Genomic DNA, 25542 nt, shown 5'->3' with positions numbered 1-25542 from the left:
GAAATATATGATCGATGAAAGTACGAATGGAAGCGTATTATTGCCAATCTGACGAGAAAACAGTAAAAAATACATATCATATATTATTTTAATAAATTCACGATATATCGATTGTTAACTGAAGTAACAGTACTATTTATTATACTTTTTATTATAACACGTAAAATTTTTTTTAATTCTTGCTACTAATGATGCTAAAAGCGATCCTATAAATAGTAGTCATTGGTTTGATTTTGGGCGGAATGTAAGCATTGTTGTATATAATCTACTCATAATTAATTCAATACTTGAATATACACATGTGTACGTAATATTGCAATTATATCAAATATTGCATAAAAAAGTTTAAATACATTTAAAAAAGTTAAATCTCGTCTCATTTGCACGACAAATGTTTCGAGACTTCAATTGTAAGCATAATGCTACAAGTCAAAATATAAAATATATAAACATGTGTATATATATATATATATATATATATATATATACACATGTTTATATATTTTATATTTTGACTTGTAGCATTATGCTTACAATTGAAGTCTCGAAACATTTGTCGTGCAAATGAGACGAGATTTAACTTTTTTAAATGTATTTAAACTTTTTTATGCAATATATATATATATATATGGTATATCGCGATAATTGCAGGCTGAATCGATAAAACACAATTTTGCGATTGTCATTGATCCATAATTACGATAGCATATCAATTTATTAAAAGGGAATGTATTGGAATAGCTCCCAAAGTCATTATGTCATCATTACGAAGTTTTAAATATTATATATGGAATATTAAAAAATTTTTTAAATATTTTTTTTAATATTACGAAGTTCAAGTATTGTTTAAATATTATATATGGAATATTAAAAAATTTTTTTATATATAATTATTATAACTTTCTTGTATATATTATACGTATATGTATATTAAATTATCGCTCCCTTATGCGCTCTGTACATCTATAAAGCTATTTAAAATATCGCTCGCACAAAAATATCAAACGAGTCAAATTGGCAGGCCCAAATAATTTTCGAGAGACATTATCGGACAATTCCTCGCTCGTGACCGAGAATCTGACAAACAGATACTTACGAAAAATGGCAATGTGTAAAACGTTACGATATTCACGGCATTCATGAAGACACGTTGAGATTGACAAATGGAAAAATCGCGAGATTTCGAACTTGAATTCGACAATTTACCTATTTGTCAGCAACCGCAGGATTTTTTGGAGCTTGTCGGCGATTGGCTCAACGCGAATCGTTCGCCATCCGGTTGGTCTTGAGAGCCATTGCCTCTCATAACTTGATCGTTCTGAAGTATCTAAAGTAAATAAATTTTACAATCACACTTTTTTATAAGATAGATATAATGGAAAGATAGGCAGCGAGATATCAAGTAACAACAGCAATCGTTTGATCGCGAATTAAATATACAAATGTACAGAGAGATGCTAATTGGTTTCACGTTGATTAATTAATTATTTTATAAGATAGATATAATGGAAAGATAGGCAGCGAGATATCAAGTAACAACAGCAATCGTTTGATCGCGAATTAAATATACAAATGTACAGAGAAATGCTAATTGGTTTCACGTTGATTAATTAATTATGCACCATAAGTCAATCGTCTTTAATCAAAAGACGTCAATGATTAATCCGTCGTGCGTCACGCACATAGAGAAAAAACGTAAGCAATGTGTGTTATATACATATAAATATATACTTTACTTATTATATCAACTTTATTTTCGACTTTGAAACGATTTATTATTAAATAATTCATAATCGCATGTTCATTTTTAATAGACCTTTTTCTAGATTTCTTGTGCGTTTTAAGATATATTACTTACTTTGTTGACGAGAAATCTGGCTGCTTCCTCGATGTTGATATTTTCTTTCGCCGAGGTTTCAAACCAGCCGGAAAAGTTCTTCTCTTTACAGTATTCGTCCATCTTGGTGGGCGAGTTAACCAGACCTTCCTTCTGCTGGTCGCATTTATTCGCCAGCAAAACGCACGGTATCGACGATCCGTCAGGAAGTTGCACCTTTGAATCCAGGTCCTGTTTCCATTTCACCACCGCGTCCAACGTCGCGCTTCTCGTCACATCGAACACTATGAAAGCACCTACGGCTTCCTTGTAGTAAACTCTGGTCATATTTCCGAATCTCTCTTGACCTGGCGTATCAAACAAAATCATTGCACGTACAAATTAGTTCAAATATACAAATTATATCAAATAATTGAAATAATAATAATTGACGTTATGCGAAATGTTAGACGCGATAATAACTCCGAGTATGATTTAAGTTATCAATTATACAAGCTTAAAGAAAAGTGTCCAAGATATCTAAAGCATTGAATGAGTATCAGAGAAAATAAGAAACATTCAAAGCATATGACGCACGTAGAATATTAAAATGTTAATTTATCTGTCAGATAATACGAGTATTTATGTTTCGTTATATTGTCCGCTATAAAAAGAAGCGTTGTAAGTTATTACTGACCTGCGATATCCCATAATTGCAGTCTAATGATGGTGTGTGGATCCCAGTTTAGCACTTTGAGCGCAAAGTCGACGCCAATCGTCGCGCGATAATGTTGCGAGAAGAATTGGTGGACGTATCGCTTGATGATGGACGTTTTCCCCGCCCCGAGCTCGCCGATTACTAGTATTTTGTACAAGTGCTCCCGTTTCTCGTCTACTCCCAGATTCGTTGCATTATTATTCGACGACGACTGAAACAGTAAAACAAAATAAAATAAATATTGGATCGCGCAACAGATTTTTAAAAAATCTCTTTCTAAAAATCTCGGGACACACATCGCTTTTGATTTTTCCATTTTTGCAGGTAGCATATTAATTCGATAATAGTAGATTTTAAATTTAAAAGCTGCTATTATCTAATCTTCTAAAGTTTATTATTTTATTGGCCATGAAGAGACAGAAGATACATATTATTGATTACAAATCTTATAAAAACGATAATTTTATGAGCGCAAATACTTGAGATTCACGAATTTTCAGCCACTTCCACTCTTTCGGTTGTACTTTCCACTTGCCAAGATCGAACGTCTCTAAATTTCGCCAAATTTTTAATTCCACGTCCATATTCACGCGCGACCTTTCGACGCCAGAGATGCGGTGCTGAGAGAGATGAAAATAATTAACGCTCTTATGCTCTTCGTGAATGATCTTACTCGTATAACTCACGCGAGCGAAATGGACTGATTGTGAGTCACTCACGTGTGGAAAGATTATCTCCGAGTGCGGACCGCATCTGGGGGGGCCGCAAGAGAACTATAAATACAACAATAAGCCTTCTGCATCTAATAATTGTATCTGAATAATCAGTCGAAAAGCAGTTGCTCTTTTGCAATTTTTACTTTGCTAATAATGACAATTTTTCGAAAAATAAAGATCGTTTTTTAAATTTGTAATTCTCCTTGTTTCCATCAACTTTATGATATTTTATGCACCAATATACAATTTTGTCTATTATTCATAATTTGAGATATAAGCGCAGAGTATATTTTATTATGCATAGACCATGCGAAGCCATGTAATTCGAAACTAACCGTAACACACGAGATTCAAAAGGATAGAAACGAAAGCGGATCAGTATCAGGAAGCTATCGTAGACGCGTATCACAATACAAACAACTGTCTATGTTGTAGAGTTAGTTAAAGTATTTAATCTAATACATTCAACTTATAATAAGATTATTAAGTCGATTCAAATATTTCTTGAATGAATAATAATAATAGTATAAAGCATTTCGATGAATGAATATACATACGTATACTATATATATAGATATACATATATACAGACATGATAACATTTTCACATTTTTCGTTTCAGAATTTAATGGGGAAAAAAAATTAAAAAATTTCAAGATTTTTCTATTAGTATTAAATATATAGAGTTTTAATTAGCAGAAAGCAAATGTGGCATGATACGCTATCGTATTTTTAACACGACGAAGCTGCATCATACACTGGCATAATACTTCTTTCATTATGTTTCGTAATTCGATATTTCATTACTCGTAATGTATCGCAAAAATCGGGATATAACGAAAGATAACTCTACGGCGGCGTCGTTCGCGTCCTATGGATCTCACCTGACCAGCAACGGCTCCCACCATAGCAGAATGAGGTTTGCTGAGATGCTCGTCCATATTTTTGTAGCTTTCCGTATAATCTTCTTCGATGCTATCCAGGTAACCCAGTCTCACTTCCTCGTCGAGGGCGCTTTCAAAAGTGGAGAACACGTCGAAAGTTTTCACGCTGATCTGCCGAGCCCTTTTCTTCTTTCTTTCTTCTTCTCGCTGCTCAAGAAATTCTTCGTTGGTGTTTGGTGCCTCGTCATCTATCGTTAAGCTGCTAATAGTGTCCTTCGAACGAGCATCCTCATACGAAGAATCGAAGAAGCGTCGCTGAAATATCGCTCGTTTTTCCTCTAGCAAGGACAGTTTGCGACGAACCTCGACGGGCGGCGATTCCGATGTCGTATGCAGATACGAATCCGAATCGGATCTCGCTCTCGTTTTGCCTGTTCTGATGTTCGCAGCATCCTCCGCGAGCTTCGTCTCGCTACGTTCCGGCCAACTCGACAATGCGTAAGGAAGAATCGAACAGCATTGCACGTCGGAACGCGAGGCTTTATTTTGCTTCTCTTGCTGCGGATGCTGCGCGGCGTCTGTGCAAGCGAGGAATTTAAGAGGAAATTTGCGATTGTTGAGAAGAGAATTACCGATTTTTCCAGCGATTTTAAATAATGTGCTTTATTGTAATACGTTCTAAATGATATAAAACAGGATCAAAGATAAAAGATAAGAGAACGACGCGCTCAAAGTAAACAAAAAAATCTAGAGAAATATATTAAAATTTATAAAAGCACGATGTTTTAAAGTGACAGAATGAAGAAGTTGATTGTTAAATATTGCGGAATTCAATTTTTGCAGTTTCATTTTGCAGATTTTATCCGTAATCCCTGCGATATCCGTACAAGGCTCACCCTGTTGAACGAAGCTCTTGATGGTTCCCGATGGCGTTGTATGTTGCACTATAGTGACGGTCTTTGACGGTTTCTCGAGTAGCTTTTCTGGTTTCTTAAGCTCCCCCTTCGCTTTCTTTTCCTTCACCGGGACGTTGTCGACCCCCTGCCCGTGCTTCTTGATCGACTCGTTCGGGTGAACGGGCGATTCTTGCGGTGACTGGCTCTGCGATCGGCTACTGTCGCCACCCTCCGGGGTATGTCGCGTCTCTTGCTGTTCCGAGGACAGGCGAAATTTGTTTAAGCTCAGTTTGCGCACCAGCGAGTGCGACTTCTTCTTTTTCTTCTTCTTCAAGATCGCGGATGTCGATTTCGGTTCCTCGAGCTGCGATATCTCTGAAGCGGAAGAGGATCGCGAATCAAGAAAAAAAATAGCTTCTCGAAAATTATTATTCGCGGATAATAAAGAAAAAATAAATAAAGGAAATCTTTGTTTCATTTCGCCTTTTTTAAGATTAATAATCTTTTTCTTAGAAATCAAGAGAGAGATCAAAAATTAAAATGTTTAAAATATAAATCGCAAAAAGATATATAAATAATTTTGTAAACGACTCATCTATTTTTCACCGTCTATGATTTAAGTATCTTACTGTGCGCGACACAAAGTGTTAAGTTTTCATCGAGTATGCCGGGATTAACCTTTGAGAGGATTAATCTTATCCCCTATTTCGAGTTTCCTGAAGGAAGCTTTGTCATCCTGTTCCGTGTCCGCCTCGCAAGAAGCATCAGTCTCGCGCGATTTCTTCTTAATCTTAAATATACCACCCTCGCGGAAGCTGCTCTTCAACACACCGAATTTGCTTTTCTTTCGGTCTTCCGCGCTAACGTTAGAGAAGACGCCGCCGCTGTTGCTGGTCAGGGTGTCAAGACTGGAGTTACTATCAGCCGCGGTGACATATTCACCGGAAGTTCCACCAGCGACAGGTTTGTGCTTCTCCTCGTCCGACGAGAAGCGAGCGATTACTGTGTCGGGCGAGCTGCCACCTTCGTTCGTGCTCTCGTTGTGAGCCATAATCGCGTCACCAAAGGAAAGAAAAGGAAAGAAGAAGATGAGAGGAGAGAACTCGCGTGTGTGTGTGTAGGGGGATGGATGAATAGGTGATGAAAGAAAGGGACGATAATAGGTCAAAGGGCTGTCTCTTCGCTTCACTGTTTTCCCGTTTCTTCTGTCTCACTTCGCTTTGTCAACCACTTCTTGGCTTCCTTAGCGGCTCGCGGAAACCTTAGAACAGCGCACCGGTTTCGATCAGTCGTGAACGAATAATCTGCCTTATTTTTCCCCTCTTCTCGTCTCTCTACGTAGAGATTCTTTCGTCTCGAACGAGGGGGAGAAACGAAGAAGCCTGAGAGCCGATGGATAACCTTCGGATGAAATTTCTGATCTCTCGTAATTATCAAATTCGAATTAATTATCGGAATGTCAGCAGACGAAATGTGTGATAGGTTCTACTCATATAGATATAAAAATCGCGGGAAAGCAGATTCCTTTCAGCTTGCTCTCCTCGTACTTGTGAAATATTGAATAGACATTTTGAATAATTTAAAAACAGTAATTGAATAATTTAAAAACAATAAACAAAGAAAAATTTTAAAAATTTAGGTAATTTCTAGAAACTTTTTCATAATATATTATGATTATTTTGCACCATTACTGAACAAATATTCGTCCTTTTCTTGCACTTCCTTTTGAACACTACATTAACACGTATGACATAAACCACTCTACGAAAAGTTAATTAAAATATTGAATTTTAGGAAACGCAAACTGATAGATATTACAATTTGTAATATAATGAATAAACAAAGATAGAAATTTTATAATATTAATAGAAAGCTAGAATTATATAAGTGACCGAAGAAACTGTAAACCCAACGGTGTTCTGAATCGCACTAAATGTTGATATAAAAATATGAAAGGCCAAAAGGGGTGGGGCATGCAAGTATCCCCCACCAGATGAGTGGTGTGCGTATACGAATGCGTACCCGATGTCTCGCCTTCTTTTCAGTGTATGAAAAAAATGCATATACGCGCATGTACATGCATGTGTACAGTACATGCATATGTAAACCACTAGGTACCTACATGCACTTTGCACATACGTAATCTGTCTTTGTGTATGTGGACATCTCATACGATATCCGTTTCGGATGGACTTCGCTGGTGTATGTGAGTGCGCAGCTCGCCACAAGTTCCCTTTTAGGTATTAGACTACATTACTATGCGCATGTTATATAAAATCTGTAATACGATAGTGCGATGATAAACATAAATAGTGCAAATATGAGAAAATTAATTAAAATATATTTGCAATAAAATAGCACTTGCAAATTTCATCATCATTTTATCCCCCGGAAATAATTCTGCACACATTCGTCAAAAATGTCTAAAGTTCGCGTTCAAATAATCACGCAAAATACGTGAATAAGATCGAGCAGCTCGATATATTGGTTCGATAGAAAAGTTCGATGGAAAAATCGCTTTTGATTAAATTCCGATTTTATCGGACGATTATAAAGCATCCGATAGAATTTACGCATCTTTCATAGATGCATTTGGTGTTTAATTAACCCGCATCCTCTTGCGTCGTTATTTTAACATTTAATTGGCCGAGTGTATAACGGATTAAATCGCTGAAGAAATAATGCGGTAATATGTCGCTAATGCGAAGATTAGAGCGAATTTTTCAGCTCGTAATCTTAATTGGCGATTACGCGTGCATCGTTAGTATATTATTAGTCATATAGTCATTCTTTTGCGTCACATAGAATATATTTGCATATTTCTCAAAATTGTTATATTAATTTTTAAACGATCTTAGTTATAAAATAATAAAAGTATAATAAACAAATTTCGATTCATTTTTATTCCTATATAAATATCAAAATATAAAATATATTTTTAGGTAAATTATACTTAAAGTAATAATATAGTTGATAATTATTTGCAACAGAGTTTTGTAATAAGATTTTTATATCTTTTTATCTGCATTAAATAATAAGGATATCGTTCGCAGTTAATGTGCGTGAAATGAGTCATACGTGCCTTTGCAGTATAATGACTCCAAACAATCGTACAGTGAAAATCATCAAGCGTGATTCCTAGATCGATGATCATTATCGATTATAGTCATCTTTTTATTTACGTTATTGTATCATGCACACACACACACACACACACAGAAACAGTTTTTTTTTCTATAGAAAGTGTTAATATTCTATAGAAAGAAATGCTGAAATATATGTGGTCAGCAAAACCATCGAAACTAATGAATCAATCAGTACAGAATGACACGCGCAAAGGAGAGAATTTGTACAAGAACACCTTGTTGGCAACAATCTCAAATATTCGCCATGTTTTTGTACTCGTGACAGTGAATATGTGGTCAAAAGAACAACTCTTTCTTTTATAGCATAATATATGCATCGTTATTATAAATTTTTTACGTCACTAAGTCTGAAAATAAAGCAGACTTAAGTCAAGAATTTAAAGATATAAATAAATTTTCAATAAAATTGTAAAAAAAATAAAATTCTTTTTGTGACATACATAATGGTGATATTAATAGGAAGAGACTCTTCCCTATATCATGCGCTTCCCATGTGACGTAATATTTTACGTTCCGGTAGTTAGAGTTACGAATTATACATCTAATCTAATTGTAACGTCCCATCGTCGAGGAAGATCTCTTTGTTGCGATAATATAGCGTTCCAGCTAAGTAAGTCGCGGAGAAAGTATTCTCTTCTCCGATAATTATACCAACGTGCGCTAGAAAAATATATCCGACGCGAGGGCAACGTTTTCGTGAGAAATCGCATTATAATGCGTCGCGTCCGCAGCTCATACGAGCGAAAGAGAGATCGAGCATTTTATTTATTTAAAACCCGAGTATTTTATTTAAATTTTAAGGTCGCGATCACAAAATTTACATGGATGCACCCACCTTTTTCGCGGCCCTGGCTGCCTCCTGTTTGCAATTTTCGCTGAAATTCATGTTAAGGTCGATGTACAGATGATTATTGTTCAGGAGCAGCGCAGGCGGTTCCATAGGTGGTGGATTGGCTTCCTTTTTGTGCCTTAAACGCCTCTCGGTTCTCTCTTGTCGCGTACGCAGCACAAGCATCACATTTCGGTCCAGCATATCTAGTCCGATGGAGAATGTACAATCCGGGACTTGACGATAAAACGTCTTCAGTTTGTAATGTCCGGTCAGATTTTTCGCAACGCTGCACTATAAAGTCTAACACTGCATAGGAGAGTCAACGGTGCAACACGGTATATTTGTCATGAGATTGAAATATTTTAGCAGCGAAAGACACGATCGAGTGTTAGCTCGAATAAAACGTTCTTCGTTCTACGTTATCGCGACACACATATCGGAAATCGTAGTGTTTAAATTTGTAATCGCGACCTGCTCGGAAATGAGCGCTAATCTCTCTGCTGTTCTCTCGTCTTATTGTACACGTTCGATCAAAAGCCAAAAGAAGAATTTCTCGACAAGTTCCGACGCGATGATGATGCGACGATCGGCGAAGGATTCGTGAATCGGCCGTAAGGGAACGATAGTAACGAACAGTGTGTGCCGAATGAGAGCAAAGTCCCAGCATTTATTGGTTCGGATTAGCCCGGACGTTATCGTCTACCATGTTATCGGCGCGAGCGAGGCGCTTATAAAAAAATGCTAGGCGCCTCGCAGACACACGATCGTATTCCGATGTGTATACGAAGTAAAGGAAGAAGAAGAAGGCGCCTACACGATGATTACGATGAAAAGAGAACCCGCGACTGGACCACACGATTCGCGGACAGTCAATGACCTTCAAAAATTGTAAACGACGCGAACTTTTCCAGATTTGTCTAGGAACGGTGGACTTTTCTCTCCAGCTTCAATTCATTTATCCTGACATTTTCGTTCCAACATTAATACACAACGTGAATTAAAAAGTTACAATTATCTTTGTAAAAAATTTATAATCCAAATATGTGCAAGAAGGAAATAAACATGCTGCATTTTTCTGGTGCACGCGATATCGATCGCTATCCGGTCGCTGCTTCGGTCATTCAAATAGATTGCGTGCTTAGAAAAAGAAACTCCGATGATGGACGGTCCAATCCGTAAAATTAAAAAGAAAAAAAAAATTATCGTCGCGTTATCACTCGTCGAGACTAGTTTATCGCCGATTACACACGGAGTTTCGCCACTCTACCAAGAAACATCGAAATTACGTCAATAGAATTATTTTCGCTGCAGCTTTCTTTCTCGTTTCGGGGAAGCAGAAGGGAAGCGCAAGGGGCGATCTCTCTTGTATAATGAGAATAACAACAATATGGGGAACGTAGTTGAACCTGTTTACATTCGACGAGAAACAAGCCTGGTTTTCGCGGTTTTACCACTAGTATTCTTTCGCTGTAAATCCTCGTAATCGAGTTACACCGATCTTGTGACACGATTACGTCTACGCATCGATAGATACGTTGTCCTTCGGTATAGCTAGCCATTTCGAGAGAGAAATACAATACATATCGATACGATAAAGTGATATTGTATGTCGTATATATTGCGTATCGAAATAATTTAATTAAATATATGTATATTAAATTGCAAAAAAATGTGCGTTAATTTACGATACATTTCGATGATCGCACCCAATTATGCGCGAGCAGAGATGAACCAAATCGATATCACTGCGATAAATAAATATGGAAGACATCGAGGATAAAGAGAGGGAAACGATGTCAAGCAATATCTACTTTCAGAATGAGACGGAAAATCGCACGTTACGTTACATCAGCCGGAATTAGAAACATATAATCTCCTATCATCTATTTCGACGCGTACAAATGAATGTAATGTGATAACTGGTTATAAGAATGAGATAAACGTTATACAATATTTCGTGCGCGCTGACTGGCGTCAAGAAGTCGATACAATTGTTTTGAGTCTCTATACGTGACTTTATTCACGTATAGAAAGAATTAAATGTGGATTGGCTATCGTGTATTATGCGATGAGACGAAAATAGTATATCTTACAATAATAAAAAAAGATTTAATCTATGAATTTCATCTGTAAAAGAGAGAAATTTAAAAGAGAGCTCTTACATATGAAAATTAAAATATTTAATTTAAAAATTAATTTAATTTAATCATATTCGAGATAAATTCGAATTACACATCGTTGGACGTGAACTTAAAATAGAATCGAAGAACTTAATCTAACGTGATTAAATTGTTGACTTGTGCTGACCACTGACATCTTTAATCTTTATTACCGGTCGATATAGAGACGCGGCAATGATAATATATTTACCGAAAAGACAAACTCTACATTTACATGATGCAATTACAACATAATATATCATAACATCTATAATCATATTATCATGATAATTATTAATACAAATGTAGTTTATACCCATGTAGCAAACGTATAAAATCAAGTTTTTACATTTTTATTTTCAATTTTTATTTCTTTTTTTAATGCAAAGTCGATAAATATCCACATATAATTATATCATGTTTTTTAAATATAAAAATAAATATAAAAGTAAGTTACTATAGGTATTGTAGAAATCAGAACGTTCTTATTCATCGATAGATATTTCAATTTTTGATCTGTGTATAAATAAAAAAAATATCTTCTCTAAATAAATACTAGTTTACATCATGTAATATCCAAATTATAGACTTTATCTCGTATGACAGAACTTTTTTATCTCAACATGCTGTTAATTTCGAGAATCGGCGTGACCTTTTTCCAACATTTAACGTAAAATCGTTTCGTACAAAGGCGATACAAATAAAAATTGTCGCCACTTGTTCCGTCCGACTAATTGTTCGATAAAATTTGTTTTAAAAATAAGAAATCAAAATTACGTATCAAAAACATGTATAATCCAAGGTGATGAAACTATGAGAGAGAATACAAAAAAAAGTACAATTATTTCATGAAAAAAAATCAAAAAAAGTAAATTTCTATCGTAGTTACACGTAGTTCTATCGTAATTAATTATAATCGGTTCTTTTGTAAATAATATTTCAAAGAGAGAAGAAGAATTTCTATTTTATAATTATAAAAATTTATCATAAAAAAATATTCGATTAAATGTTACATTATTTATACTAGCAGCGGCAATTGCTAAATGCGCTTAGGTGTCAGATTATCAATGGATTACAATAAGTAATTTATTTTTAGGAATGGTATATGTATCGTGATGTAAGCAAAGCATGTAAGCCAAGCTTATTACGAGAAAAGCAAATGGCACAAAACTAATTATTAATTAAAATTAACACAAATATTCTTAAATGAAAACGAAGCAATGTTACTTTGATAAAAAAATGTTTTTGATTAGCTAAAAATTAAACTATGTTTAACATAAAAAGTATAAAAAGTATAACGCTTTTATCAAAGATATAATTTAGAGAAAAGAAGAAATATTAAATAAAATTAAGCAATTTATCAAAGCAAATTATTTGCCAAGCTACTTGGCGATTCAAAAATAGTTAACGTGTCCGATCAAAATATATTCATCGATTTAAAATTAAATAAAAGTAAGAAATACATGTAAAATATCTGGCAATTATATTAAGATCGCAATCTTATAAAATGATAGATGACCCTAATTAATTGCGGCACATTACTCATGAATTATATATATTAATAATACTCATTATTCATGGATCATAAACGATATTCGCAATGAAAATGCACAGTAGCGGATTGTATTCAATGCTAAAGAAATGATAACGATAAGCAATTATATATCGACAAAATATTTGTAGCTTACTTTTTCAATGGATATCTCAATGATTCATTTAAAGTTCGCTTCACACGGCTTTTAATTCAAGATCAAAGTACTGTGTGACAAAAATAATTATAATTATAATTTTTGTGCAATTCATTACATATTTAATTTCGATAAAAAGACATACAGAATACTTTTATCCGATCGCTTGCAAAGTTTCAACAAAAAAGAATATTTAATCATTCAGTCAATGTACTTTTGTTCTCTAAAAATCGAACGAGTGCAGATCGATGCTGAAGGTGTTCGCCAAAGATGTCCCAGTTGCATAGTGCTCTGTTTTACAGTTCGTGGAAACTATCTTAAATTTTACATGCCAAGTTTTACCGATTCCCACATTACGCGAACATGCGGTCAGTTCTATCAATACGTGAAACGGTTTTTCGCCGACTACGTGTTTCATTGTAATAAAATATGCTACATTATGTAATATTTTAACAAAAAACTATATACTTCCTCTAAGAATATAATAAATGAAGAATATATAAATTAATCATAGCAGATTAATTAACAAAAATCGTACATCTCATTTATAAAAGAATTTAATAAACGTTGACAACTTCATCATTAAAAATAAATTTGCTTGAAAAACAATTACAGTGATAAAACGAATAATATGAAAAGGTAATTAATATTTCACGCCTGATAATCGATGGGCTGTTCCTTCGAAGGATTACATTATGTAGCATATTTTTAGAAACAATTCGATCAAATGCATATTTTTTTTACCGCATTGAAATAACCACGAATCTGATCCAATATAGATCGTATCATAGAATGAAATTCAATCGTTTAGGATGGCGAAGCTTAATCCCGAGAATCACGTAGAAAAAAATTTATGCGGTGAGATAGGATAACAAAAAAGAGAAACTTTGATTCAAGTCTAGGTGTTGTGATTGCGGTTACGTTATTTATCTATATATATACTGCAAAAGTTTGATAATAGAAAAAATAAAAAAAAAGTCAAAAAAAATATATATAAAATATATTATAATTTAATTTGTTATATATTTTTTATGTATTACAACTTATAATTTTACTATAATACATTATAATTTAATTTGTTATATATTTTTTATATATTATAACTTATAATTTTACTATATAATACATTATAATTTTTTTAGACACATGTTAGCCAATCGTATAGAAAAATGTTTGCAAAGATAAAACAATAAATTGCATCAACGATTGTTGATTCTTACAACAATTTAGAAAAGAGATTCCCTTTACTTCCCATATGCGTAGAGATCACAAGATCTTTATGTTATATTCTCAACGATTTGGTAGCAATCTTGAACAGATTAGATAAACTGAACTTCTAGAAGATTATCAGAGTTATATATATATTGTCGCGATAAATTTTCCGACGATAATCACGAAAGCGAGAGCGAGCATTTTCATTGTATTTTCCAAGAAAATCTAACGAAAAATTATTGAACAATCAAGGTATTTGGTCAACAAATGCAATCGTGAGATAACGAGCGATATTTGATGCTCGATAAAATTTTTGTTCTGCTTTCATTGCCATTTGAGAAAAATATAATTGCTCATATTAATAAGTGATTGAAATTTTAACAAACCATCGACACTTGAATGAAACAAAGAATACGTTTAAATTATTATATATCTAATGCATTTAAATGTGTGTGTGTGTGTGTATTTCTATCAAAAACGCTGATGCATCGTTTAATCATCGAGATTTATATCTCCTTAACTTTATTATTCCGGTATTATTCAGGTAATCGACGAATCGACAACTAAATGCAATGCGTTCTAAAAATAATGTCGACAGTGAACCCAAGTATAACCTAACGCTAACCTTCTTTTCGCGATACAAAGAAATAAAATACAAGAGATTTTTCGCATCCCGATCGTGCTTTATTGCGCTGATTACTGGTTATTTTCATACAACGGGGACGCGAACTGATAACTTCACGTCGTGCGACGCAAAATTGATCCCCGGATCGAGGGAATAACGATCGATTATTCGCTCCGTGATCTCTTCTCTGTCGTTGACACTGTTTTTATCTAATCTAACGGAAAGAAGAAGAAGAAAGGAAACGCAAAAAAGACTCGCTTAATAAATGCGCGAGAGCAGTCGCGCTGATTCGAATGAAAATTATTGAAAACTTGTGCGTATCCACGCAGATATTATTTACCCCGTGTTTTTTGTCAGTTAGCGGCAATCGCGCGCCGCCGAGTTTAGCGCATCGCGCGAATTTGATTGTTGTAATATAAAGAAATCTTTGGCTTCTCTCAGATCCACATCATATATATATATATACATACGATCGTAAATAACGTGCGTTTCGAGCGGATCCTGGCTGCGGCCGTTCGATTTTTCAAAATCGGCGCGCCAAACAAACAGCGCCGGTATTACGCGCGACATTTCGACGGTGCGGAAATCGAAAAGAAAAGAGTGAATTGATGAACGACACTCACCATTTGACGGGCGGGAGGATTCTGCCGGATTCGCGGATACTCTCGCAGCTGTACGGACTCGTATCGCAGCTTCTTCTTCAGATGCGAACGGGAACGTCTTACGACCGATATCACCAGAGATGGGCCCATTCGGCCATCTTGCCGTATATCAAAATGTGCACTACTAGTGCGCGAGCGTATTTCGCCATTCGTTCTCGCTCCCTCCACCCTCGAAGTAGTCGCTGTCGGCAATTGCGTAACACGCACTCCCCTCTTTCTGTACTTGCACTCGAGGAGCCACATCTCTCTCACTCTCTCTCTTTCTCATCCGTGACTTTGGCGAGTCGCATCTCGTCGCGCGGAAGGCAGGATCGATTTATCGATCGGTTAGATAGTTTCGAATTGAAGTTCGCGTTGTCCTCGCTGGAGGCGCCACTGCACGGGTGAGATGAAATGTTATTTGTCTATCTTAATCACTTCAATGATCTAATTAACAATTTCGCGCGCTAAATAAGTAGTTACATTTCCAAGCAGGTTTTATTATCTTTATATACTTATATTACGATGTGTAAAGAAATTAGCGGTATATTCCAAGTAGTTTCCAGTCAATTTAAGATCACCAGGTGAGCATTATTTTCTCTATCTTATAATTTTTCTTCGCGCGTGCACGAAAATAAAAATATATGGTATGCATTGTTTTGCATTCATAATTCATAATATATATATATATATTAATTGCATTCATTCATTTAATATGTCATATGACGATGATTTTATCACGCGTGATTAAAAACGTCCAAACGATCAAACATTTGTTAAATCAACTCTGCATTTATGTAATATGCATATATATTTACAGATTTGTTAATTTATTTAACTGGTATAAAACAGATACAATATAGTAAAAAGAGTATCTTCTATTGACATATTATTTACATAATGTTTGATATTTACATTTTTTGTAAAGCGTGCAAGGAGAGTTAGTTAACTACTACTCCCAAACCAATCTGAACCCATTGCACCAAAGAACGCGGCTGCGCCGGATTTTATCGTCGCACCCGTTGAATCATTTTTTGCGTTCTCTTTTGTCGTTACTTTCTTGCGCTGTAAATACATATTAATTTAAATAATTATCATAAATATATATTAATTAAAAAACTCACTCATTGCACACTTTCACACAAATATGTATATTAGCATCATTCGCTAATTTATAGAAACATTCATTAAATTTTATTAGGAATCAATCGAGTAAAATGTTATTCTAATTATATATTTTCCAGTCTTTTGATATAATGTGAGTTTCATATTAAAGTATTTTAAAATAAAAAATATATAATCCTTTAAAATCAGCAATATGAAAGAATATATCAAATAGAGAGCCATGTGTTAATCCAAAATTAATCAGTCGCGTTAATTCATAATAATTACGACATACAAGATCATCTTGCCAGCTTACCAAGTTTACATTCGTGATATCTTTATCTCATTTAAAGGGTACACACACAATCTAGAGGAGTAGGTATATTTGTAAAAAATGCTTAAGAAATATGTTGTTTCACAAGTTTGGCAACATTACTATTAATTTTATAACTTGAGAGATATAAGAATATTCCTTACGCACCTGTGCTTTTTCCGGCATCGTTACCGATATAACTGGTAAATTCCTTGTAGGAGCAGTTACTGTTAGCGGGGGGAACCATGGTGCTCCCGTACATACTGCAAGTATTGCAGGTGGTTCGTTTTTCCCATCACTATTTGCATGTTCATTGCGTGCACCCAAAATCGAATGTAATTGTTCTAAATGAGATATCAAATTGCCAAGTATCAACTAAAAAATAGATAAAATAAATCTTATTATCTCACTGCATGAAAGTTCCACATCTTCTTCATATCAATGATATACTAACCAAAGATCTTTGAACGGATTTTCTGATATTAATATAAATAAATGGATTGAAAACATCATAGTCGAATGGGTCTATCTTCGCAAGCACTGCATCGCAAGTTTTGTTTGATAATTCATTGAGAATTTTATTTTCACGCGGCACCATAAGTAAGGTGCAATATTTTATATCATATAGTACTTGAAATGCTTGTTTCTGTCTGAGGTCTATATCTTTCAGTGAGTTTAGATAATAATTAAATAATTCTGTAATTATTCTTTCTATAATTTGCTGCAGTACTCTCCTGAAATTAGAAAAAGAATAAGATATATCGTGTTAAATGAAAACGTTTCAATCTCTGTTAGTGTTGCATTATTTACTTACTTTGGAAGTGTATGAGGTATAATTTTATTTAAATCTTTGCAGATAACTGTTAAGAATTTTTGCAAAGGTATCGATGGTTGATACGGTACTAAAATTTCAGATTTTATCTGCTTTCCTTCCCCAGCTTCTTCCTCGATAGTAACTTTTTCCCATTCCGAGACAATCCAATGAACGCGCAATCCATCAATACGTTCTCTTAATATATATTTTTTCATATATTCGGGTATTTTAGTTTTATACATGCCAGCCCAAATAGACCACACGCAAGTACTTTCTTCCTTCAGATTTTCACAAATAGTTTGCCATTTAACGTTAACAATAGCAAACCCAGATACTTTTGATGATGTAAAACACTTATTTAAATTCGGACACAAAGTAGTTAATGCAAAGAGAAATCTTGCCAATACAATAGCATTTATATTGCGTTGACCATGTTCGGGTTTTTCATTAACACACGTGTTCTTTATAAACTGTACAAGATTTTCAATGTTTTCAGTACTGATTATTTGCAAATGTTCTTGGACTTCATTACGATCACAAAATGAATTTGCAATTAAAGATATATTCGCCGAGAGTAAATTATCTTTGAGCGTTATTATTCGTTCAGTCTCGTATAAATAATGTTCAAGATCAGATAATAGCGTGTACAAATTTTCGTCCAATCTTTCGCATAATTTAATTACATTTGGAGAATATCCTTTAGCTTTCATCAGTAAGGATCTTTTGTTGTCTAATTCTCCGTTTTTTGTAAGCTTCTGTGGAATGTCGGTAGGGGAATCTTTCCACACAAACCATCGTAAATCGTGTTCCGGAAATTCAAATTTATCATGCGCTACTTTTTCGAGTAATTCTATTATACCGGATTTTAAATCGACTAGCGCATCTGTCCATTTATCCGTAATAATACCTGTTAACAAGTTATTATTAATTATCAAATTGAAATCTTTACCTTTTATATATAGAGATGTGTAATTACATTTTACTCGTTTAGTTATGATAGGTTGAAAGAATTCCATCCAAAAACTTATTCTGGGTAACGAGAGCTCTTCCCATATGGAATTCCAATTTTCAGGTAGATTCACGCTGATAGCCTCTTCCCGAACATTATATAGACCTTTGATAGAAATTATTAAATCTAATAATTTGGTGACTTCGAGATTAGAAAATTCATTGACCCATTCCAACCAAGACTTAACACTGTCTTGAAGGATTGATAAAGGAAAGTTGTTTGGTACATCCTGAACAAATGGTTTATGATTTTTGGTAACAGATGGAAGAAATTCCTCAAGTAAATCTTGATTTAAATCCAGTTGTGATAACAAGCAATATGCTTCTTTATCTTTTATGTCTATTATAAATTGTAAGACTAAACCTCCCGGCGCATTGTCCGCATCTGTAATTATATGTAAAATATTTCAAAATATAATTTCGTATGTGTTTACATATGATAAAATAGGTAAAATACTTACGTATAAAACATGAATATATCAAGTGGACAGTTTGTATAAGTATCCTCATACATAACTTCAATTTATTCTTGACACTATCATGACTCTCTTCTTTAATAATAGATTCAATTGCACGACTTCTTGTGGATATTAATTTTTCTAAAAGATCCACAAATGAAGATTCATTTAAGAACACAAGAGACGCTAAACAATTTGCAGCATTCTGTGTAGGAAAAATATTATTATTAATAAGTAATATTTAAGTATTATATATAAATATTTTCTATAATTTGAATACTAACAATAGTTGAAACATCTAATGACTGCAATCTTTTGTTACATTCATTAGATATAATATTCTTAAATTGAATAATAACATCCCACTGCTTCGAAACAATCGGGTATTTACGTGCCAGTTCTGCACTGTCTACTTCAAACATTAAACTGTAATTTATATGTTGTGCTATTATGTATAACTGTGTCGCAAGTAGCAAATTTTGATCTTCGATACTCGTCCAAATATACTGTGGAATGTCCATTAAAATTTTGATTTGAATAATAATGGAATCTGAGACATGCCATCTCCTACAAGAAATTATAATCTAGATTTAGCATCGATATAAATTTTATTATTTTCATGCAAATAATGTATGCAGATGTGATATCCTAAAAAGACACCTTTCCAGCTTATCTTCAATTGGTTCTGTTTTAAAACCAATTAGATATTTCTTTTGCAATTCCCTAAATTTATCCTCTATATTAGCGATTCTTGTAGTAACTTGTTCCGATGTTATTTTCATTCTTGCAATTGTGTCAGCAGCCAATATTAGATCCCGATATCTTTCTCTGAAAAAATCATTAATATAAATTACTTTAATACACAAGAATAACTTGATGTAATCCTCTCTTTAGTTTCAAAAACTATATACTAATGTGAATTTTAAAATGACAAAGACACACATAAGTTGATATATTTTAATAAGATATAGTATATATTTTAGTTAATGATTTAAAAAATGGATTTTGTGATTTAAGCGATAAATTGTTACACGAACAAGTCTTACCCGACTAATGTTCGTAATTCTATCTTCTTTCTATCACTTTCCAATTGAATCTTTTTCTGAATTTCTTCGATTTCTTTAATGGTATGCTCCTGGAATAACTTATTTATGTCTAAATCCAAATAATTTGTTGTTGTCATGTTTTTGACAGTCTGCACTCTTGTTTTTTTCCTTAGAATTCGAAAGATCCTACGTAGCCTAAATTACAAATAGAGGTTAGACTGCCGAAGTGTCACGTAAAAATAATTATCGTCATGCGATAAAACAGGGAAAGCAGTCAGGTGACTCATCTGTTTTATCGAGCGATAACAACATTTCCGTTGACCCTAGAAATGTCCCTATTGTATTCGGGATCGTTGCACCTGCACATCTACGCATCTTTTTCGACCGTCCTCGTACATTTCGAAAATGCTCATCGGGGGATCATCGTGATGTCACGGCGTCGACCGGGGCTAATCGCGTCGACGATGACGTCCAGAAGACGGGACAGTCGCGGACTGGATCTTGGAGTTTAACGGACGGGTAAGAAGGATTTAACACAGATCATCGAATATTGCCGCGAGGACGAGGACGCAAGCGCGAGCCAGGAGCAGGGAGCACCGAACCGACGTTGGTGCACTATGGTATGCGCGGTTCTTTATTGCAACGAGAGAAAAAAAAGAAAAAGAAAGAAGAACCTTGCGGTGGATTTGTTTTACGTGAGCCTCGCGCGGGGCAGAAAGGTTATGCCGTTTTTAGCGTCAGCGAAACGTTGATTGATCCGCGTCATCCGCGGCGAGTCCTCTTCCTCGGCGGTGCGACTTGGTCGTGCGCGTTCTCTACGTGGGCGGAGAACTGTAGCGAGCACAGTGACCGTAAGCGATGAGATTTTTAATTGTCCGGTGACATTCTCCCTTGCAAGAGAGAAGGAGAGAGAGAGAGAGAGCGAGAGAGCGAGAGAGCGAGAAGGAACGATAACGGGCAGGTGTGTCTTCGTTCGGATGTGTTCATCGTCCCACCAGCTCCGCGTGAGTTCCTCGCGGTCTCCGGTTTCATCGGTCGCGGTTTCGTCGGCGAAACGCGCAAATGGGCGCCACGGACTGAAAACAATCTAAATCCCCCGGGGACCCGATGACTGTCGACAATACGGGTGGGTATCTGCCTTTTATTTCGGCGAACGAGTTTCTCGAGAGAAACGAGGCATTTCTCGTGCGATTTGTTTCTCGCGATCTTACACGCGAGTTCCGTGTCTCAATGGAGACACACCGCAAATGGCAAAGTCGGTTCGCTACTTTTTTTAATTTTTTTTTCTGAAATTAGTATATTTGCGCAAGAACTCACGCCTCGTTGCTATTTCAGCAGAGTGCCCTGCGTGGAAAACTTGAGTGTTTGATCAAGAATGTGGAGAGCTTAGATAAGGTTATATTCGAGCGATAAATTATCTATGCTCGTGGCGCGACTCGAGAAATCCCTCGTTCTTTTTTTAGTCATATATATGTGCATATTTTAAAAAGAACTGTTATAGTATTATGCGGTGTATTACAATGCAAGAGAATATGTATGGATTCGTGATAATATATTAATATATTATGCGGACTTAGATATATGCAGTTTTAAAAATTATATTATGTAAAAAAAATTATCTTTTATCATAAATGATGTGTGTGGGATAAATATAATTTTGTTATATACATTTAATGTTTTGTGAATGCAGATTACCAAAAGGCAAAAAGAATGAGTACCTCTCTAACATCACTTCAACCAAATAGTCAAAGCTTGGAAAGACAAAAACATGTCAGAACGACGACGGAAAGACTGTATAATAGTCTTACCAAGAAGAGGTATGTGTTCCTAATAATATTAGTCATCAGTATTAGTCACGATAGCTGCTATTTGATCTTATGCAGAATATTGATGATCTCTTATTTAGGTTACAGTAGAGTGGAATTTGATACAATTTCTAATTCATATTTTCAGAAAAGATCCAAAGCAAAGTGTTCAAAGAATGTGGATAAACTATGAAGACTGCAAAGACGACTTTTGGGCAGCCATAAGATCTAATTATGATTATATTATGGATACTAATTTAATCGACACTTGCAAGGTAAAGTATCTCAAAATTTTATGCGCATGTGTAGTATAAAAATATAAATGTTGGAGGGTACACAAAAAAATCTTGTTTCGATGTATTAGGAAGCGAACGGTGAATTAACATGGGATGAAACAGATGTGTCGACACACTCTTGGAATTTGAAGGAAGTCAGTAGCCAATTTTCAGAGCTTTACTCATGGTTAAGAATTCTTCAAGAATTGGTCTATTCTAAGGAAGAGAATCTTTTAGATAAAAGTCTGCGTGCAGTATGTATCAATTTTGTTATATATATTCAAAATATATAAAATTTAATATATATACAATTTTTTAATATATATAAAATATATAAAAATATAACCTTTGAAATTAAATAAGTTTATTATTTTTAAGGCTCATATGGAGGAGCTACAACGCAAGGCGTACAGACGAAAATTGTTTAATGAACAAGCGGAAAAATTAGTTTCTCGCGCCCCTGCTTTAAAAGACGAAGTGGCGTGGCGTGTAGATCACTTAAACGCAAAATGGGAATTAGTCGAACAAATTATGGCGCCCATAGACCGCCCTGTATCTAGTCAACAAGATATATCAGCAGGTGATGATTTTGTGCTCTTTGAAAAATTGTATTACGTATTTTTCTCAACTGACTTATTATTAATGTGCATGTTATCAACTTGTATTAACAGATTTTGAACATGAGGTTAAATGTCTAAGAAAATGGTTACGAGGAATGGAATCGCGTCTTCAACCTTTGAGTTTCTACGTCAATTGGACTCTGCCCGAACTGGAAGAAAAAGCGATAGAGCATATGGTAAGTGATATATTGTTTTCTATTATTTTATTCATATAATGAGGTTTGCATAATTCGTAAAAAAATGAAAAGTTTTTCTTCCTTATTTCTCGACAAATTTCATCATGTTTATATATTTACTGGCGATATGTCAAATGCCAATTTTGTGTCTCTTTTGCTTTTTTTAAATTACATTTTGTTGTAAGAAGATCTCTCCTATAAAAAAGGATATTCCTATAAGTATAAATAGCCATATTGCTCTGATATGTTTATTAACATTAGATTTTATAATATAATTCAAATAAGTTATAATAGTGAATATTAATATAATAATATATATATTTTAAAGGAGAGAATAATATATAATATATATTATAATATATTATAAGAGTGAATATAATAAGTATCTAAAGATAATATAAGGGAGAGAATTATCGTGATTTTCCAGAAAAAGGCAAACGTTTTTATAGTTTTCTTTATATAATATTTATGCGTGTGTTTATCTTTACGTTTTTGTCCTTTTTCTATTTTTAATAAATAAACTGAATAGCATTAAACGCTCTAGGCGGAAATAAGATATAAACGTGCGAATGAATCAGTTTCGGCAGAAGCGTCTCGTTAATTAACCGATTCAATTGTTAACGCCAAAACGAGACTGTTAGGAAGCAGCATACGATTCGGTGGAATACGTGCTAAGAATAAAGTGCGAGCACGTGTGTATCAGCCTGAATTTATGCTATCTCGGCAACGACCGACCAACGCAACGTTTAGGAAGAACGGATGTGACGGTATACGCAGCTAAAAGAGTGGGGAGCGAACTCAGCGAACAGCCGGCGCGCGGACCCACGTTTGTTGTTTTATTCCGGGCTCCGATCTTTGCCGAAGGCTCACGTTCGGACGCAAACGATGCGCTTCGTTGAGCGCTGGAGAGACCAGCTGCCTGCTGCCGGCTGCACGAGCCGACAGAGTTCGCCGTTCCACGGTCGTCGCCGGTGGACGGGCACGTTACAGCGAGCACGTTAATCCAAGGTTCCCTTCCTCCTCCTCCTCTCTTTTTTCATCCTCCCCCTACGTTTATCTCTTCGTTTTCTTCGCGTCTATTTCTCTTTCTGTCTCTCTCACTCTCTATCTCCTACCATTTATTGTCTCGTTCTCTTTTTTCGTCGAAAACATCGCTATATTTAAACGCAAATGGTACCGCCGCGTCTCTTGTGTTCGATTTGTGACACCGTGACCATCCCTCATATAACTTGGTGTAACGTTAAGAAGGAAATACAGCGACCATCGATATGTGCAACGTGTGACTTGGACTTTTAACCGGCATCTCACAAGCGTCGACCTTTTTTAAAAGCGGCAGGGAAGGATCACAATACCGGGGTACGGTGGGTCAGACGAGTCTCCTTTTCTCCCTTCGGGACCCTAACCGGCTGCCTCTCTCGATCTTTCTCACTCTCTTTCTATCCCTTCTTTCTTTCTTCGTCTCCTACTCGTTTTCCCATCCGTCCGTCCGTCCGTCCTCGTCTAACCGAGACATACCTCGGCAACGCTCGGCGATTCTTCGCGCGGTCCATTCGGCGTGGTTTAACCGCCGCCGAACAACCGCCCTCGCGTGACCCCGCGCGGCGTAGCGTGGCGAAGAAGTCATTCATGCGTCGTCGTGACGAGAACGAGCGCCGCTTTTTCACGAAGCGAGAGAGAATTTAAGAGAAGAAACGCGCGCGTAGGCCGTCGATCCGTCTGGTCCTCGTAGCCGTTGGTCTGTGTCTGTGCCGACTGTGAAAAAAAAGAAAAGAAAAAGAAGACGCGCCTCGTCATCCGCAAGTTCGCAAGTGTTCGTAGTGGCGTTAGTTCGCGGTGCAGCGATGCTCGATCGCTCCTTCATCTTCTCTTCTTGCGCGGGATACACGCGTGCTCTCTCGACCGCATCCGCCTACATCCCCGTTTTTACGCTGACATACGACGGTGCGCCGCTCTTTCCCCTCGATCTGGTGGACATGCATTTTGGTAAGATTATCGCGGAGAAGAGAGAAACAAACTTCTCGTTTCTTAATTTAATTGTAATCTTAGAAATCTTTCCGCGGAGAGATCTCTCGCTCGGATATCGAACGCTCGAACGACTCGACCGTTGCTCCGAACCCTAGTATTGTTTCGAGATTCGTGCGCGTATGTATATGTTATATAAAAGTTGGCGTGTGTAAGATAAAGGAATTTAGAACGTGAAAGTCAGCGTTCCGAGTTCCGATCCGGAGAGAGAGAAAGAGACGCTATACATTTCCTGCCTGATGCGCGGCTACTAACTTGTTGCATTCATCTCGATATCTCAGGGGGCATCCTCTCGTTAAACGAAATCGGACTCGCTCGTTAATCTCTTCAGAATTTCTATTCGAGATAACGCATCTATTCAAGCCAATTTCAACCGTGACTTCCCCGCGTGAAACGTGGTTGAGATTCATCCCGCGATATTTGTCCCGTTATTGTTACAACAAAGAGAACGTAAAACAATGAAGCAGTTACGGTGGATGCTGTCAACCAACGTGTCTGAGCAATATGCATCTCCGATACGATCTCGCGCTTTGTTTCTGGGATGATTACATCGTTATCACGGATCGAT

The 25542-nt window shown here is 35.6% G+C and overlaps 3 protein-coding genes across 7 annotated transcripts in view; 1 reads left to right on the top strand and 2 right to left on the bottom strand.

Moving 5' to 3' along the window:
• Positions 1-618: 618 nt before the first annotated feature.
• Positions 619-15515, bottom strand: Rab32 (RAS oncogene family member Rab32). Of its 4 annotated transcripts, XM_083031723.1 has the most exons (6): positions 5709-7951; positions 5031-5405; positions 4135-4712; positions 2514-2745; positions 1859-2184; positions 619-1327 (listed from the first exon to the last, which is right to left on the bottom strand). In XM_083031723.1, exons 1-6 carry the CDS (start codon positions 6079-6081, stop codon positions 1214-1216), a joined length of 1998 nt encoding a protein of 665 aa, XP_082887849.1. In that variant the 5' UTR covers positions 6082-7951; the 3' UTR covers positions 619-1213. The 4 variants fall into 4 exon arrangements, with proteins under 4 accessions (XP_082887849.1, XP_082887851.1, XP_082887850.1 ...); XM_083031725.1 differs by lacking the exons at positions 4135-4712; positions 5031-5405; positions 5709-7951 and adding an exon at positions 15316-15515; XM_083031724.1 differs by lacking the exons at positions 4135-4712; positions 5031-5405; positions 5709-7951 and adding an exon at positions 9012-11131.
• A 634-nt stretch (positions 15516-16149) lies between these two features.
• Cog1 (conserved oligomeric Golgi complex subunit 1) lies at positions 16150-20606 on the bottom strand. 2 transcript variants are annotated; one of them, XM_083031696.1, is made up of 10 exons: positions 20077-20606; positions 19691-19858; positions 19315-19597; positions 19034-19235; positions 18541-18957; positions 17565-18471; positions 17205-17484; positions 16919-17125; positions 16754-16804; positions 16289-16398 (listed from the first exon to the last, which is right to left on the bottom strand). In XM_083031696.1, the coding sequence occupies exons 1-9, from the start codon at positions 20211-20213 to the stop codon at positions 16781-16783; spliced, it is 2625 nt and encodes an 874-aa protein (XP_082887822.1). In that variant the 5' UTR covers positions 20214-20606; the 3' UTR covers positions 16289-16398; positions 16754-16780. The 2 variants fall into 2 exon arrangements, with proteins under 2 accessions (XP_082887821.1, XP_082887822.1); XM_083031695.1 differs by lacking the exon at positions 16754-16804 and having other exon boundaries at positions 16150-16398.
• A 132-nt stretch (positions 20607-20738) lies between these two features.
• Positions 20739-25542, top strand: part of LOC145932606 (uncharacterized) — a 45952-nt gene continuing 41148 nt past the window's right edge. The window contains exons 1-6 of the mRNA XM_083031663.1: positions 20739-21202; positions 21767-21893; positions 22030-22156; positions 22246-22410; positions 22535-22736; positions 22828-22952. Of these exons, the coding sequence (XP_082887789.1) occupies positions 21184-21202; positions 21767-21893; positions 22030-22156; positions 22246-22410; positions 22535-22736; positions 22828-22952 (765 nt within the window). The 5' untranslated portion in view covers positions 20739-21183. The remainder of the gene's footprint in view (positions 21203-21766; positions 21894-22029; positions 22157-22245; positions 22411-22534; positions 22737-22827; positions 22953-25542) is intronic.

Source organism: Prenolepis imparis, unplaced genomic scaffold (genome assembly GCF_030444845.1).
Source record: "Prenolepis imparis isolate NDT839.2.m4 unplaced genomic scaffold, iyPreImpa1.0 SCAF_2, whole genome shotgun sequence".
NCBI lineage: Eukaryota > Metazoa > Arthropoda > Insecta > Hymenoptera > Formicidae > Prenolepis > Prenolepis imparis.
The sequence above is the reverse complement of the archived record's forward strand: the minus strand, read 5'-3'. Positions and strand labels throughout refer to the sequence as shown.

Excerpts from the sequence above, each read along its gene's own strand:
- Rab32 (XM_083031723.1), bottom strand. The coding sequence starts at position 6,081 with ATGGCTCACAACGAGAGCACGAACGAAGGTGGCAGCTCGCCCGACACA. Across the intron at positions 2,746-4,134 it reads TGGGAGCCGTTGCTGGTCAG|TCGTCGTCGAATAATAATGC; the intron begins GTGAGATCCATA and ends TTACTGTTTCAG. Across the intron at positions 2,185-2,513 it reads GCAATTATGGGATATCGCAG|GTCAAGAGAGATTCGGAAAT; the intron begins GTCAGTAATAAC and ends TTGATACGCCAG.
- Cog1 (XM_083031695.1), bottom strand. The coding sequence starts at position 20,213 with ATGACAACAACAAATTATTTGGATTTAGACATAAATAAGTTATTCCAG. Across the intron at positions 19,236-19,314 it reads CATTAGATGTTTCAACTATT|AATGCTGCAAATTGTTTAGC; the intron begins GTTAGTATTCAA and ends TTTCCTACACAG. Across the intron at positions 18,472-18,540 it reads CATAACTAAACGAGTAAAAT|GTATTATTACGGATAAATGG; the intron begins GTAATTACACAT and ends ACTTGTTAACAG.